This window comes from Xenopus laevis, chromosome 6L, assembly GCF_017654675.1.
Source record: "Xenopus laevis strain J_2021 chromosome 6L, Xenopus_laevis_v10.1, whole genome shotgun sequence".
Classification (NCBI taxonomy): Eukaryota; Metazoa; Chordata; class Amphibia; order Anura; family Pipidae; genus Xenopus; species Xenopus laevis.
In genome coordinates, this window is record NC_054381.1 from 28,019,896 (window position 1) to 28,036,456 (window position 16,561).

The window sequence follows — 16,561 nt, forward strand, 5'->3', positions numbered from 1 at the left end:
ATATAAATCTATAAATCAGGATACTTGCTTTCAATTACAAATGCATATTCTGTATTATATACTGTTGTATGCATAACTCTGCCAATATACACTTAGAGGAACATGCAGTTCTTTACTCACAATCTGTGCTGTTTGCTACATGAAGATGAGCTGTTTCTTTGGTTGCAGAGGAACAAAAGCCAGAAATATTAAAGCTAAGTGAGATACATCAGATAAAATGGCCTATTTTGTCCTCTCTATTTCAGGGAATCTCTTATTGCCATTTCATTGAAGGGTGAGGAGTTTTATTGAGCTTTGGGAGGGTTGTAGTAGAGTTTTAAAGAAGTTGGTCAACATAGGGTAAGTTTAGTTACCAATGACTTTCAAGATTTTGAAGAACTAGAGTTTATGGAGCTCAGTTTCTTCAGATGGCATTAAAGCAGATAAACCAGCTTAAGGGACTGGATGCCCTCCCACAATTGTAGCTTTGCTGAACCATCACACTATATTTAGATCACTCTGAATATTTAGAAATCAAGAATCAATGGTTTCTCTGTATTAAAGGGGATTTTAATGAGACTGATCCAGTTAGTACTTTTTCAGTTTACATGAACTGAGATGTCTGCCGTTGTAGACTGCCAATTCCAGGTTTTTGATTCAATGCCTCTCTTTGAAGGTTTGAAGTGTTGGTGACTCTAATAGCCAACTTGTTTTTTTCATAGTTATTAAAATTCTGACATGGGTTCATTTCAATCACATTTTGTCACTGCGAAAAAAAACAGTTGCTTTTCCCTACGTCAAAAAAAGCCATCCAAAAAAAAAACGTGACCAAAAAAGGCTTGAATTTTCAAAATACCCTTCCATTTGACTTCTGTGGCATCTTACATGATGACATTTTAGTTTTTACATTTTCAAGAATTCCATATGATAAATGTTGAAAAGTCACAAAAAACAATTGTTTTTTACTTCCTCGGTTTGTTTTATTTTTTCCCCTCTCTTTTCTCGAAATGCAGCAAAAAGTTGGGGTTGAATTTTAATAATTCAGCCCCTTATGCCTGTGTTCTTCTATGCAGTCGGTAAAAGTGCACAATATGTATACACAATTTGTTGGCCGTACTTTCTTGGCTATAATATCTGTGCTAGGTATTGGTTTTCTTAAATTTTTCATAGATGACTTGGCCACATAGTGCAGGGTCCATAGGCTAAGCTTAAGTCCATGGTTTTCCAGGACAGTTCCCAGAATAAAGGACTGTCTCCACATTTATTAGGTCCCTAGAATCTGCCCCTTGTAAGTGGCCATTGAAAATGGCTCAACCAACAGTTGTGCTTAACCATAGGCAGAGCCGGGCCAAAAGCTTCTGGTGTCCTCAGTTCAGTGATGGATGCACAGGGTCACATTTAGAGAAGTCAGCGGAGACATGTACCTAGGGTCCAAGCAACCCCACAGTGCACTTCTGCTGTCTACTCTTAGCTCCAGCCCTTACCCCAGGATGTATATTTTAAAAAATCTAACTTTAAAATATTTTAAAACAAAAAATCATACCATCAAAAATAAGTTTGAAAAATGGGTTCCCATTTTAAATATATTCATGATGAAATTTCACAAATATGTTTATCCTGCTCTTTGCTCTTGTTTATTCTGAATGGCTAACGTTCACAAAGGTCTTTTTTAAGACAATTAAACTACTAACAGCGTGTAAGCAAATATTTAATTTGCAGACATGACATTTATTTTTTGCTTTTGAAATTCGGCGGCACAAACAGTTCCCTGATAAAACATTCATGCATAAAGTTGTTTTTCTCTACCCTTCATTTCAGCCGTGTCTCCAGACCTGACATAATGTAGCCTACACAGTGCAGGAAACATGGAAGCCCTAGGGCCTTCACATTCAGTATGCTCTCAAGCTGATGTGACTACTCTGAAGGAAAACGGTTCATTTGCTTGTAGACAAACATTTGTAAAAATGAATGACTACAGACAGACAGAGCTGCATTGTCTGACTTCCACACACTCCTGTCTTACTCTGATTTTTTTTCTCTGATTTTTCCCAGAAAATTCCCCTAATAGTTATTAGAAATATATCACAGTTTTCAAGGTTACATTCAGCGGGTCTCTAAGTCTGATGGTAATTAACAACTTCACATAGAGATGTATCGTAGTTTAACAGCAGGTGGCAATGTTTTGACAATAATAATAAAACATAAAAGTCTCACATGGCTGGGGCTTCTATCGGAGCTCATTTCTTTTGCAAGATAGTTGGATCGAAATTTGCTACTCCATTACCTTTCCAGAAGGGTTTCATACATCTCAGATGAAGAGAATGGCAATTTATAAATGCAGGAAAATAATGTGTGCAATAATGCATTTTATTTCTCATTTGATTGGTCCTCTTGTTAATACACACTAGGGATGTTATTTTTGCAAATTATTTTTCCTTATACCAATGCTATATAGAGAATCATTTATCTGACTCCCACAGTGCACCACAACTACACACCCTAGCACCCCTAGAGGTAAATTAATCAAAGAGTGAAGTTCCGCCACTAGAGTGAAATTCCGCAGCTCTCCATTCATTTCTATGGGATTTTGAAAGGCGTATTTATCAATGGGTGAAAGTGAAAGTTCACCCTTTGATGAATACGCCTTTATATATCCCATAGAAATAATGGGTTAGTGGCGGCATTTCACTCTAGTGGTGGAACTTCACTATTAACTTCACTCTTTGATAAATATACCCCCTAATCTCTACTTTAGAACAAATGAGGAATTTGGGATTTTTACCCTACAAAAGGTTTCATACATTTTTTTCTAGGACATGATAACCTAGAATGAAATCTTTGATGCCAGTAGCTGGGGGGTGGAATAAAGATCCTTTAGGGTTCCACTTTTGCTTGGTGGGACTACAGTTGTACAGTCCTGTTTTATATTATGGGGGCAGCATTAAGGTGCTGAAGACATTTCAAAAGCCCTTTCGGATCATGTGAGGCTTCCTTAAAGAACAATCATAAATTGGTCCCTTAGAGTTAATGTATTTGTTTATATATTTAGTATAAAGGTATGAGACCTGTTATATAGAATGCTTGGTACATGGGGTTTTCTGGATAACAGAAACCCATAATTTGAATCTTCATATCTTAATTTTACTTGAAAATCATTAAATAAACCCAATAGGCTAGTTTTGCTTCCAATAAGGATTAATTATATCTTAGTTTGGATCAAGTACAAGGTCATGTTTTATTATTATAGAGAAAAAAAGTAATCATGTATAAAAATTTAGATTATTTGGATAAAATTGAATCTATGTGAGACAGCCTTTCCATAATTCTGAGCTTTCTAGATAATGGGTTTCTGGTAGAGAATGAATATTCTTGTAGAGAATGAATACCTAGAGAATCTGTTTGACATGTAGAATTCTTTTTTTTCTCATTCCAGGTGGCTTGTTCTTGCCATAGCCATGATCCGATTTTATGCGGAAAAAGGAACACACAAGGGTTTGTACAGAAATATACAGAAGACACTTAAATGTTTCCAGACATTTGCTTTACTTGAGGTAAAAACCTATGCAACTGTATTCTTATTTCAAACATAGCCACAGACCAGTATTTTTTATAATACATTTTATTTACATATGATGATTGGCACATAAATATATTTTTATCATATGTTATCATTTCTTATGTTACTCACCAAAACAGACTGGAATCTGAATTCTTACCATAGCCTGTCCCACTATTGCATTGGTGTTTCTAAACTAACATTGGGCAAATCTGCACAAATGCATTACAGGATTGGCACCTATTATCCAGAATGCTCAGGGCCTGGGATTTTTATCTTTCCATAAATTGGATCTCCATACCTTTTTAATAAAAAATATTTTTTTAAACATTTAAATAAATCCAATAGGATTGTTTTGCCATCAATAAAGATGAATTATATCTTAATTGGGATCAAGTACAAGGTACTGTTTTATTGTTACAGAAGAAAATGAAATAATGTTTAAAAATTTGAATTATTTCAGCAAAATGGAGTCTATGGGATATGGTGTTCCCGTAATTTGGAGCTTTCTGGATCACTGGTTACCGGATAAGGGATACTATACCTGTAATCCATACTGACCAATCATTTTTGAGCTGCAGTAGACTAATCAAAGCTAATGACTGCTGCAAATATGCACATTGATAGTAAATGAGACCCTACTTTTGGAAATATTGGAATTTTGTTCAAAATAGTAGAATCATAGTTCAGGAAAAACCCCTGAAGAAGATGGCTGTGATCCAGGAAAGTGGGTTAATCATAAAGTGGATTTTATATATGCACCTATTAGGAATGATTATGACTGTCATGAAGTAAGAAGCAATTTTAGCATTTAAATACACTGTTTTTACCATGAGGCAGTCTTCTTTATGAATATATGCCTAGTTGCTGTAAGATCTACAGAGCAAAGCCAAATAGAAAAGACAAATGTTCTGCTTGCTCTCAGATGAACATCTGAATCTTGCCATATATAGATATAATACAATTTATAATACACACATTCCTTTTTTTTCTTCTGTGACCTGATAACTATGAACGCTCTCCTTTGCACACAAGCTTGAAACTCTAATGGTTTAATGAATGAATTGTCCATGCAGCAATAAAACAAGTGAAGGTGTGTAATGAGAAATATTTTAGAAGCAGCTAATAATATTTATATCTTTCCCAGCTGCCTTTTTATCCCAATGTTTCGAGACCAAATTAGTTATCTTAAATAATTATAATGATTAATCATGAATTAAAAGAGAAATAAATCCCCAACAAAAGCGGCAATGGTACAGACGTGAGACAAAACAACCCTATAACAGTGAATATTATTTCCTTTGTGCCCATCAGCCTTGTTCATGTCCAGTAGTCCTGGTTTCAATATGTGGTTACCAGCATCAGGTGTGAGGAAAAAGTGAGGGTACATAATATGAAAACATAATGGAATTTAAGTAAATTGTGGCCTTCTATTTCTTTTACAGCTGATCCACTGCGCACTGGGTAAGTTTTGGCTTTAGATTGTAGAAATCGTCTGCCACTTCATTTGGATTCTTCTTGACGAGAGCTCTGTCTTCTCTTTTTAAGGAATAGTGCACACATCGGTGCTAGTAACAGGGGTCCAAGTCAGTTCAAGAATCTTCATGGTCTGGTTTATTACAAGCAGTATAAAGAAGGTGGGCTTACACTTATTTACATCTGTTCTTCTACTTTGTGTCATTGAGTTACTGTTCCAAGACTCCAAAACAAGATCATGTGAAGCTGTGCATTTCCAGTGTGGTTAGGAAAATACAACTCCATGAAGGCCTCTCTTGGCATAACACACCATCTGCACCCTTGCCAGAAATGGTCTAAAGATGATTGTAGGTGCACCTTGTGTGCATCTTTTACATGCAGAGAGTGTGAGACTTTCTGGAAGCAAGTTACATAGTTACATAGTTACATAGTTAAATTGGGTTGAAAAAGTTCAAGTTCAACCCCTCCAAATGAAAACCCAGCATCCATACACACACCCCTCCCTACTTTTAATTAAATTCTATATACCCATACCTATACTAACTATAGAGTTTAGTATCACAATAGCCTTTCATATTCTGTCTGTCCAAAAAATCATCCAAGCTATTCTTAAAGGCATTAACTGAATCAGCATCATAACATCACCCGGCAGTGCATTCCACAACCTCACTGTCCTGACTGTGAAGAACCCCCTACGTTGCTTCAAATGAAAGTTCTTTTCTTCTAGTCTAAAGGGGAGGCCTCTGGTAAGGTGATCCACTTTATGGGTAAAAAGGTCCCCTGCTATTTGTCTATAATGTCCTCTAATGTACTTGTAAAGTGTAATCATGTCCCCTCGCAAGCGCCCTTTTTCCAGAGAAAACAACCCCAACCTTGACCAACCTTGTAGTTGTAACAGATATGCTACTCCAGACTAGACTTTAAATGCCATTGCAATTTAAGTCATATTGGACAAATGCCCATTTTACTTCCACTTCTAGGAAAAAATAAGCCACTAAGAAGAACATTATACAATCTGTAGCCATTAGTCTCTCATGTTGTAAACATCTTTCATAACTTTTTGTTTTTGCTATTCAGCTAAAGAGGAGTTTTTAGATTGTGAGATTTCTGTACTGCTCAGTAGAGATCTTAAAGATCTGCTGGTATTTCCCTGTACAATAATACTCATTTACAGTGGCTTTCCTATTTCTAACTATATCTTTTTCAGTTTTTGCACTTGCCCTTGGACAGTGTTTTCCTAGATATAGCCAGTTTTATAAAACTACTTAGTTAAGACCAAGTCAAAACAATAATATCCTTTGCCTTGCCAAGCTTATCTCATGGGTTTCAGATTAGCTCACTGACCAGTGTGGTCTAAATATATAATCCACCCTTATCCCTACCTGCAGGCAGCCCATATTAATTCCTCTGGATCACTCAAAATGCCATACTTCTTCCAGGTTACAGTAATATAGAACTTCCCATGATACAACATGTTGCCTATAATCACGAGTGGAGTGATGTTATCAGAGTTGATGACAATAAAATGAAGGTTGGTCAGGGGATAGTTATTGGGGTATGATATCCCTTTTCACCACTGTACTATGTTCTAGAAATAGTGTTTATAATCTGATAAATAACAGAAGCTGATATGCTTATTATGGGTTGTATGTATTAGAAGTGACTAAGTTATCCAGTATAACCTCTTGTGCCTCTGCAGGTCCAGAGTGAAGAAGGCGTTCTTATTTTTCTTGTCGTATGGACTGTGACAGAGATCACGCGATATTCCTACTACACATTCAAACTTCTCAACCACTTGCCATACTTCATTAAATGGGCCAGGTGGAGACACTGAACTGCTTTATGCATGACCGGGTTCCGCATGTTCAACTAACAAAAAGGACAGGTTGTGCAGTTTGGCTAATCATTTTTAATTTCCCATGATTCATGCAAAATGATTATACTACTTTATTTTGGATTTTACTGCCAACGGTGGGATTTTCCCAGATTTTAAAAACAAATGCGCCTCATTTAGATGTTTCAGAGTATTTTCATATAAAGCCATAAAATTTCAAATTATTTCTTTGTGGTGTTAATATGATTGCAAATTAGCTCCTGTTGTGGGGCTCAGTGGTTCACAGGGCCGGAACTAGGGGTAGGCAGAGAAGGCACGTGCCCAGGGCGCAAAGCTGGAGGGGCGCCAGGCACGCACCTTCTCTGCCTCTGCTATCCCCCTAGTCCGGTCCCTGTTCTGGCCGGCGTATGCGCGAAAAACCGGAAATGCGCATGCGCACTCGTATTTTTTTGCGCATTCGGGTATTGGGCGCTTTGCGGGGCCAGGCTGCCTGGGGCGCCTGCCCGGGTTGGCCCGGCACTGGTGGTTCATTTTCGATTAGTAAATGAAGCCTTTCGTTTTCATAATTCATGTAAGGGACCTGTTATCCAGAATGCTTGGAACTTGTGGTTCTCTGGATAATGGATCTTTCCGTAATTTGGATCTAAATACCTTAAGGATACTAGAAAATCATTTATACATTAAATAACCCAAATAGACTGGTTTTGCTTCCAATAAGGATTAATTATATTTTAGTTTGGATCAAGTACAAGCTACTGTTTTATTATTACAGAGAAAAAGGAAATTATGGAGTCTATGGCAGATGGCCTTTCTGTAATTTGCAGCTTTCTGGATAAAAGATTCTATACCTGTACCAACCAAGCATTTCATTAGCCCTTACACTGTATGGACAAATGCATGTTGACACCTGCCTGTCCAGCACCTCATTCCAAAACCAAGATTACTATATAAAGTTGGTTGTGTCTTTACTACTAAAACACCCTGTGCTCTTTACTTTTCTCAGAAGGCTTTCCACTAGATGTTTGAACATTGTTACATGGGATTTAATTCCATCCATACTTAAGATGTTGAGAAGTCAAGTCAATTTATCCCACAGATATACAGTTGGGTTGAGGTCAAGGTTTTGTACAGGCCAACCAGGTTCTTCCAGTCCGTCACAGCAAATCAATTTTGAATAGACCTTGCTATGTACATAGGGACATTATGGAGCTGAAACAGGCAAGATACCTTGAAATATTAACGGTCTCCACCCGTCCCTGTTTCCCTTCCATGTTGTTAAATCTAATGGTTTGTATTGGCTGATTTTGGTGTATGAGTTTTGGACATGACCATCAAAGGGCAATGTTTATTGAGAAAACATAGTGTAAACCAAGGGATCCATTCATCTGAGTAGAGTTCCCAACCATTCAAATCTGCATTTTGCAGCACCGATTTTTCTATGTCAATGAAGTGATTTGAGAAAACCTAGTTGCCCTCATGTATTTTAACATTTAGTTACATTTCTGCATTTATACTAGCAAATCTAGAAATAAGAGCTCTGTCATGTTCCATCACAATATATCCTTAATCACCTCTGGCATTTCTGAATCATTTGTCTCCATCTGATATTTTGTGTTCAACTCCTGCTATTTTCATCTTACATGGGAAAGAAATATATTGCTGATTTTTTTTTTTTATGATTCTGGGTGTCAGAACTAAGTTCATTTTGCCCTTTAGTGCTTTCAGGACAAGGATTATCTCTGAGTGGCTCTAGGTACATATTGGTATTTGGTGTGTCCATAATTTAGGACCTATGCTGTGCATGTGATGCTGCCTGCCTTTTGCTTGAAAAAAATGAAATAGGCTTTGTTTCCTATGTTGATAAAAACATTTTGGGGCTGATTTACTAACATAATTGTTAATTTGCACCAGCAAATTGTAAAACGTCGGGTCTTGGGGACTTTTTCCGTTAATAACTAAGGATGCTTCGAATCCAGGATTCGGTTTTGGAATCGGCCAGGATTTGGCTATTTTCAGCAGGATTCGGGTTCGGCCTGGCTGTCTGATCCGAATCCGAATCCTTAAAATCATGTGACTTTTCTTTACAAAACAAGGAAGTAAAACATTTTTTTGCTGCACACTTCTTGCATATTTGCATATGCAAATTAGGGTTCAGATTCGGTTCACTATTTGGTCGAACCTTCACGAAGGATTCGGGGGTTCGGTGCATCCCTAATATTACAAAGTGCATCTCATCCTACTTACTAAGGGGCTGATTTAGTCCCACCTGGGAATTCTGCAGGTTTCATTCAGTATCAACAAATATTGGTTTCAATAGGTCTGAGCTGATGAAATCATGGCAGGACCATTTGGGCACAATCTGCACATTTTGGCCATTTCTTCCAACTTCAGCACCTTGTAAATAGGCCCAGAGGTGATCATTTTGTAATTAAAATTAAACTATGATAAAAAAGCAGAAGATGAATATCACAACATGTTTCTATTTTCCAGGTATAATTTATTTATTGTTCTGTATCCTGTTGGTGTTGTTGGGGAACTCCTGACTATTTATGCTGCTTTGCCCCACGTGCGGAAGAGTGCGATGTATTCTCTTAGACTTCCCAACAAATACAACGTTTCTTTCGACTACTACTACTTCCTGATCATCGTAATGTGTTCTTATATACCATGTAAGTTATCATAATATGTGTTGTCTTTGTCTGGTATACAGATAGAGTTACAATGGATAGATTTTGCTTCTGCATAGTCTAGAAGTATTGCAACTCCCACTCATATTTAGCAGGTTAATGGAATATGGGATATTTAGGGGCAGATTTATCAAGGGTCGAATTTCTAAATAATGGGAATTTTTTTGAACTCCTATAACTTCAAAATTCGAAGAAAAAAAGACCAACGGAAATAAAAAAATATCTTCTTTTTTTTGTGCGGGTGAATAGGCTGTATTCTAATCTTATACGTATTTGATCTACTTCTATTCAAAGTTTTTTTTAAAAAAACTTTGATTTTTCAAAGTCCACCAAATGACTCCAAATAGGTTCTAGGAGGTCCCGCATAGGCTAAAACAGCAATTTGTCAGGTTTTAGATGGCAAAATGTTGAAGTCGACAGTACCTGATAAATTTCAATATTCAAATAGTCAAATTTTTTCAAATTCGAAACAAATTTCGATAGTCAAAGTACACAAAAATAGCTTGAAATTCAAATTTATTTTTACTTCGAACATGTTATCCAGAATGCTCGATTTTGGATAAGGGATCTTTCTGTAAATTGGATCTTAATACCTTAAGTCTACTAGAAAATCATTTGAACATTAATTAAATTTAATAGGCTGGTTTTGCCTCGAACAATAATTAATTATATCTTAGTTGGGATCAAGTACAAAGTACTGTTTTATTACTACGGAGAAAAAGGAAATTTGAATTATTTGGATAAAATGGAAGACGGGCTTCCTGTAATTCGGAGCTTTCTGTAATTCTGAGCTTTCTAAATAATGGGCTCAGGGTCGGACTGGGCAGGTGGGACACTGGGAAAAGACCTGGTGGGCCCCGGCCCTCATGGGACCCAGTTGGCCCAGACCCGCTCCCCCCATTGGGTGAAACGGAAGAAAATGTGCGGCGCAGTTCGCAAGATTTTCACGCATTTGCGGCCTCTACGCCGGTTTTGGGTGGTACGCGGCCTCTACGCACATGTGGGTGGTACGCTGGCTTTTGCATGTGCACACAGGGCCCCTCAGGTTTGGAACCCCGTGGGCCCCAAATGCTCCAGTCCGACCCTGAGTGGGTTTCCAGATAACGGATCCATTACCTGTACTTGATATGCTATGCAATCTTAGGCCAATCTTTTCTTTCTAATGTCAGTATGTCGATCCATGCTTCATCCTTCTATTATTGTCTGAGAGTGAGTAATAAAAGTTCCCACTGTCTCCTTGATGAAAAATAAATATTTCCCTTCAATTGGTATCTGCACCCAATCTGCCATCTCCCCCAAAATCCCAAGACATGAACTCTGCCTAACAGACCTGTGAATCACTGTGCAACGCATTGTTGGAGATATCATTTTGGGGGAAGGAGAACTGACTGCTGCGGCATTGTTTAAATGGTTCAAATAGTGAGAAAGAGCAATGAAGGGACTAGCCAAGGACAGAGATACTAGGGGTCATTTAAGATTCCCGGAGGTAAAAAAAGTGCAAGAGCGCACCCCTTAGTGCTCATTTACAGAGCTCTTGCACCCCCGGAGTTTCTGCTCTCGGCTTCAATGAGGGCTGTATCTCCTGCCTCATCCTACCTTGTGCCTCTGAATGAAGCCTACCTGCCTCCCCCAACCTCACTAATACCCTCTGCCCTCACTAGTACAATGCTGACCAATTCACAATGCTCCACGCAGTGTTCAAAGTGCTAAAAAAAATGGCCAATTGCACTTTGCACAGTGCGTGGTGCCTTGTCAACTAATGTTGATATCAATTACATTTACAAATACAATTTATGGGAAAGTTTAAATTCGCATAAGGTAAATATTTGTTTAGAAATACATTTGTTTTTGTATTGCAAAATTTGTATTTATAATCCTTAAGCACATTGCAGCATATTTCCTTCCCTCCCTTCCATCACTCTCTGGACAGAAGGGCCTGCCATCTGTTACATATAACTGAAAGTTATTTGAATTCATTTGTAGGGCTTGAACAATGTGTCCTTTTTTAAACAATTGGTTACCACAAAATGTCTTATTGTACGGCATAAGGAGCCATGTATGAAGTAGAAGGAAGGGTGCAGGGCCCTAGTTTATTTGAGACAAATAAGACCAAGGAGAGGTGGTGGACGCAGGCTACAACAGTATCTTGTATTTAACGCTTGCCCTATGGCTGGCTTGTGTCTGTCGACACTGTGCTCTGATGTGTACAAAGTGGAGACCGCAGCCAGACCCCAAACAAAAATGCTCTTTGAATTAGGGATGCACTGAATCCAGGATTCGGCTCGGCCAGGATTCAGCCTTTTTCAGCAGGATTCGGATTCGGCCGAATCCTTCTGCCAAGCCGAACCGAATCCGAATCCTAATTTGCATGTGCAAAATAGGGGCGTGAGGGAAAACGCGCGACTTTTTGTCAGAAAACAAGGAAGTAAAAAATGTTTTCCCCTTCCCACCCCTAATTAACATATGCAAATTAGGGTTCGGATTCGGTTCGGTATTCGGCCGAATCTTTCACGAAGGATTCGGTGGTTCGGCCGAATCCAAAATAGTGGATTCGGTGCATCCCTACTTTGAATAATATAAATATAGAGTTGCCTGTCAAAAGAATATAGAAACAACAATTTCCATTTGATCTCTGGTTCTCTCTAACCCACTGAGAAAATAATTGCCTGTCCAACCTGGGCCCCTACCATGCAGATACAGGTATGGGATCCGTTATCCGCAAAACCATTATCCAGAAAGCTCTGAATTACGAAAAGGCCATCTCCCAATCAATTTCATCCACATTTTTAAAAATGATTTCCTTTTTCTCTGTAATAATAATAACAATAATAATAAAACAGTAGCTTGAACTTGATCCCAAATAAGATATAATTAATCCTTATTGGAAACAAAACCAGCCTATTGGGTTTATTTAATTTTTACATAATTTTCTAGTAGAGTTAAGGTATGAAGATCCAAATTACAAAAAGATCCGTTAACCAGAAAACCCTAGGTCCTGAGTAGTGATGGGCGAAAAATTTTTACCAGGCATGGATTTGCGTCGAAAAATCACAGGCAAAAAATCCGCTGCAACCAAATAATTTATAGGGAGTCAAAATTGTCGCTCGCATAAGAATTGTCATTCGTCAAAATGTATTCAGACGCCCACTGACTTTAAAGGGCATATAAAGACAAATAAATAAAATCCTATTTTTACTTTCTTTAATGAAAAAGAAACCTATCTCCAATATACTTTAATTAAAAAAATTGTACCGTTTTTATAAGAAACCTGACTGTATGCAGTGAAATTCTCTCTTCATTTACTGCTGTGGATAGGAATTGTCAGACGGTCCCTAACTGATGAGCAGGGAAACAATCATACTTATGAACAGCAGGGGGAGCCCCGCCTTACTTCCCAGCCATGCAGAACTCAAGCAGCTTTGTTTATGACGATCCCTAAGCAGCCCAGACCACACTGAGCATGTGCACAGTCTTGGTCTTGCAAAGATGTTTAACAAAGTTACAAGATGGTGACCCCCTGTAGCCAACTTTGAAAGCATAAATCATTTGTTTGATTAGGCTTGTGGTACAGTAAGTTCATGTTTATATTTAGTATACAAAATACAGCATTTCTAGCCTTATTCTATTTTAGACTTTACATGCCCTTTAATGAATTTGGACAAAATAGTCACATCTATTAAAATTGTCGCTTGTTTCAAAAATTGTCACGTCAAATTTATTTTAACACCCATTGATTTCAATGCATTTCGCAAATTTTCACCGTTTCGCACATTTTTTTACCCATTTCTCGAATTATTCAGAGAAGCAAAACAGGACAGGGTCGCCCATCACTAGTCCTGAGCATTCTGGATAACAGGTCCAATACCTGTACTGTACTATACTCATCAAGGTTCATCTTCTTGTTGCTGATCCAATACACAGATTTCTGCTTTTTCAGTAGCGTGATGCATACGCTGAAGAAGAGCCTAATATTATCCCATGGCTTAGGCAGCTCTGTCCTACTAATTCCAATTAGAGATGCAGAATCTGGTTTAATTTGTTTTCCAAGCAAGCGAGACTCATCCATAATGTGTAAATGTGTCCCATCTGGGAAGCAGGGCCTGCCAGCTGTGGAATTTAAGGAATTACCCCAATGATACATGCAAGCTTTGAATGTTAAAACCCTGATTTCTACATTCAATGGCATTCATTTACTTAGGCTCCATTAATAATAACAAAAAGGCAGTGGAATATGAATTGCACAACCAGATGTTTATGGGCCCTAAGGCAAAACTCTTATTGGGAAAATGATCAGTTTTAGAAAAACATATAGGGGTAAATTTATCAAAGAGTGAAGTTCCGCCACTAGAGTGAAATTCCGCAGTTCATAATTCATTTCCATGGGATTTTGAAAGGCGTATTTATCAATGGGTGAAAGTGAAAGTTCACCCTTTGATAAATACGCCTTTAAAAATCCCATAGAAATGAATGGAAAGTGGCAGAATTTCACTCTAGTGGCGGAACTTCACTCTTTGATAAATATACCCCATAGATCACTCTAGGCCCTCTATGATCCTATAGTTGCAAGGTCTGTTATTGTTACACCTCATGCATGACTGTTATTGAATGATGATCCATCATACTGCATTTGTTTAATACTGGAGAATCATATTTATTTGCAAGCAACACGTATCCTTTTCAAATATGACAAATGCACATGGCATAGGTCAGAAATAACTTTTTATATTATTTATGACAAACTTTATTCATTTAATTATTGATCTCTCTCTCATTGAAGTATTTCCCCAGTTGTACTTCCACATGCTGCGCCAGAGAAGGAGAGTTCTGCACGGGGAGGTGATCATGGAGAAGGACGACTAACCCAAATCATCCAGGAGATCTCTAATCCTGGATATCCTTGTATCATAAACAATGGACATTCTTTTTTTTTTTTTTAAATCAACTTGAAACTATTGTTATCAACTTTATATGTTACAGTTTTCCTGCTCTGTCCCTTTCCTTCTTTTTTTAAGTTTTAATAATAACCACATCAACTGATGGTTTTCATTGGGATTCCTTCATGCTATAGGTGAAACATGGGCAGAAAATCCAAAATGAAACATCAGCTGTATATTGTGTTTCTTGACTTTATGTTGATGGATCAGCACAAAACGCTACACTGAGATGCAGCCAATATCCACTTGGCTAAAGGTTTCCTATATGCGGTGCCAGGCCTGTGCATGACCAACCTCATTAACCAACATGAATTAAATCGTTTCAATGAAGCACAATAAACACATTCAGGAATGTCATTGATTATTTATCTCTTGGTTTCCAAAATGATCTATGCCTCTAGCTTGATTATTGGCATCGGTAAAGATAGAATGGCTGGAGAGGTGAGAACAGAATCGCTAATCATTCAACTTCACTCAGTTATTGCTGGAAATCCGATGTCCTATAAATTGAGAAGGGAAAGCCGTAACCGGGGGTTCAACGCACTGAAAACATGGCAAGCTTTAGTGGTTTGCTTAATAGATTTAAATTTGACCATCGCTAATTAGCACTCATATGACCTAATTTTTAATATAATCTATTCAAACTCTGTTTTATTCATGAGATACACCTTTAGCTATAATTTGTCTGTTATGTCCCCATTAATACCCCCTGTTTAGTTCTAGTGTTTATGTTTATAAATTTAAAGAAAAACATAGTGGTCTAGGCTACTTTGCTCGGGGGGTTTGAGTTTATTCCTACAAGTGAGAGTCACTATATTGTTCCTCAACTGAGCTTCTGGTTTCTTCTCAATGGCACAGTGACATCTAGTAGTAGCCAGACTATTGTAAAATGATGGTGTTAAAGTCTTTCCAGTAGGACCAAGCTATTTCCCTCTCAATGCAACACATTTCTGACATGAGCATACAGTATCTTTGTTGTACATGGCAAGAAAAGATCAAGGGGCAGATTTACTAAGCTCGTAAAAAATACTAATTTCAAAGTATTTTTTTGGGTACTTCGACCATCGAATTGGTCGAATTCGATCGAATCAAATGATTCGAGCGATTCGAAGTAAAAATCTTTCGACTATTCGACCAATAATCAAAGTACTGTCTCTTTAAAAATTACTTTGACTTCATACTTCGCCACTTTAAACCTACCGAGGTACAATTTTAGCTTATGGGGATCTTCCCCAGCACTTTTCTAAGTTTTTTTAGGCCGAATAAAAATCCTTCCATCGATCGTTTAAAATCGTTCGATCGAACGTTTTTTATAAGTTTTGGGCTAAAATCCTTCGAATTCGATATTCGAATTCGAAGGATTTTACTTTGAAGGTCGAATTCGTTGGTTTTTTAAACCTCGAAATTCGACCCTTGATAAATCATGTCCCCAAATGTGTACTGGTTTCACAATTCATAATTAATAGTGTAATAACATTTTAAACCAGGGATGGGCACAGAGACGTAACTAGAGGGGGGCAGGCCCTGGTGCGAGACATGCAGCCGGGCCCCGCCCCCTCCGTACGGCCGGAAACAGATGCATTTCCCTTAGAAGAGTGGCGTGCGAGCTGCCGGGGGGGCCCTGAGGGGGTGCAGGCCCTGGCCAAATCGCACCCCCTGCTCCCCCGGTAGTTACGCCACTGGATGGGCATCCTGTTGCTTTCAATATGTGGATGAGAGGTGTCCACGAAGGCTTTACAGGACCACTATAGTCATAATTTGGCAGCAGAAGTTGCAAAGAATGACTGTGTGCACCTAGTTTTGAAGTGTCTCTCATTCAACCCATGAGAAAACTGCTCTTAGCTGATGCTGCTGCCAAACCTGGATAGTTCCAGCTCATGGTGGCATGATTTCCTTTATCCTTTGGTTTTTGGCTTCCTGTAATGCCAATTGCCAATAATCTGCAATACAATGGCCAATTATTGGCCTTTGAGTCTTGATATGGGACATATATAGCCATTAGCCCAAGGCAAGGGTTCCCAACCTTTTTTACCCATGAGCTACATTCATATCTAAAAAAATGTTGGGGAGCAACACAAGCATGCAAAAAGTTCCT

General features: G+C 38.2%; 1 protein-coding gene across 1 annotated transcript in view; it reads left to right on the forward strand.

The window, feature by feature from the left end:
* Positions 1 to 14,820, forward strand: part of hacd1.L (3-hydroxyacyl-CoA dehydratase 1 L homeolog) — a 39,920-nt gene extending 25,100 nt beyond the window's left edge. Inside the window, 6 exon segments of the mRNA NM_001094625.2 lie at positions 3,413 to 3,530; positions 4,981 to 4,999; positions 5,084 to 5,172; positions 6,711 to 6,832; positions 9,336 to 9,514; positions 14,310 to 14,820. Of these exon segments, the coding sequence (NP_001088094.1) occupies positions 3,413 to 3,530; positions 4,981 to 4,999; positions 5,084 to 5,172; positions 6,711 to 6,832; positions 9,336 to 9,514; positions 14,310 to 14,392 (610 nt within the window). The 3' untranslated portion in view covers positions 14,393 to 14,820.
* Positions 14,821 to 16,561: the final 1,741 nt, after the last annotated feature.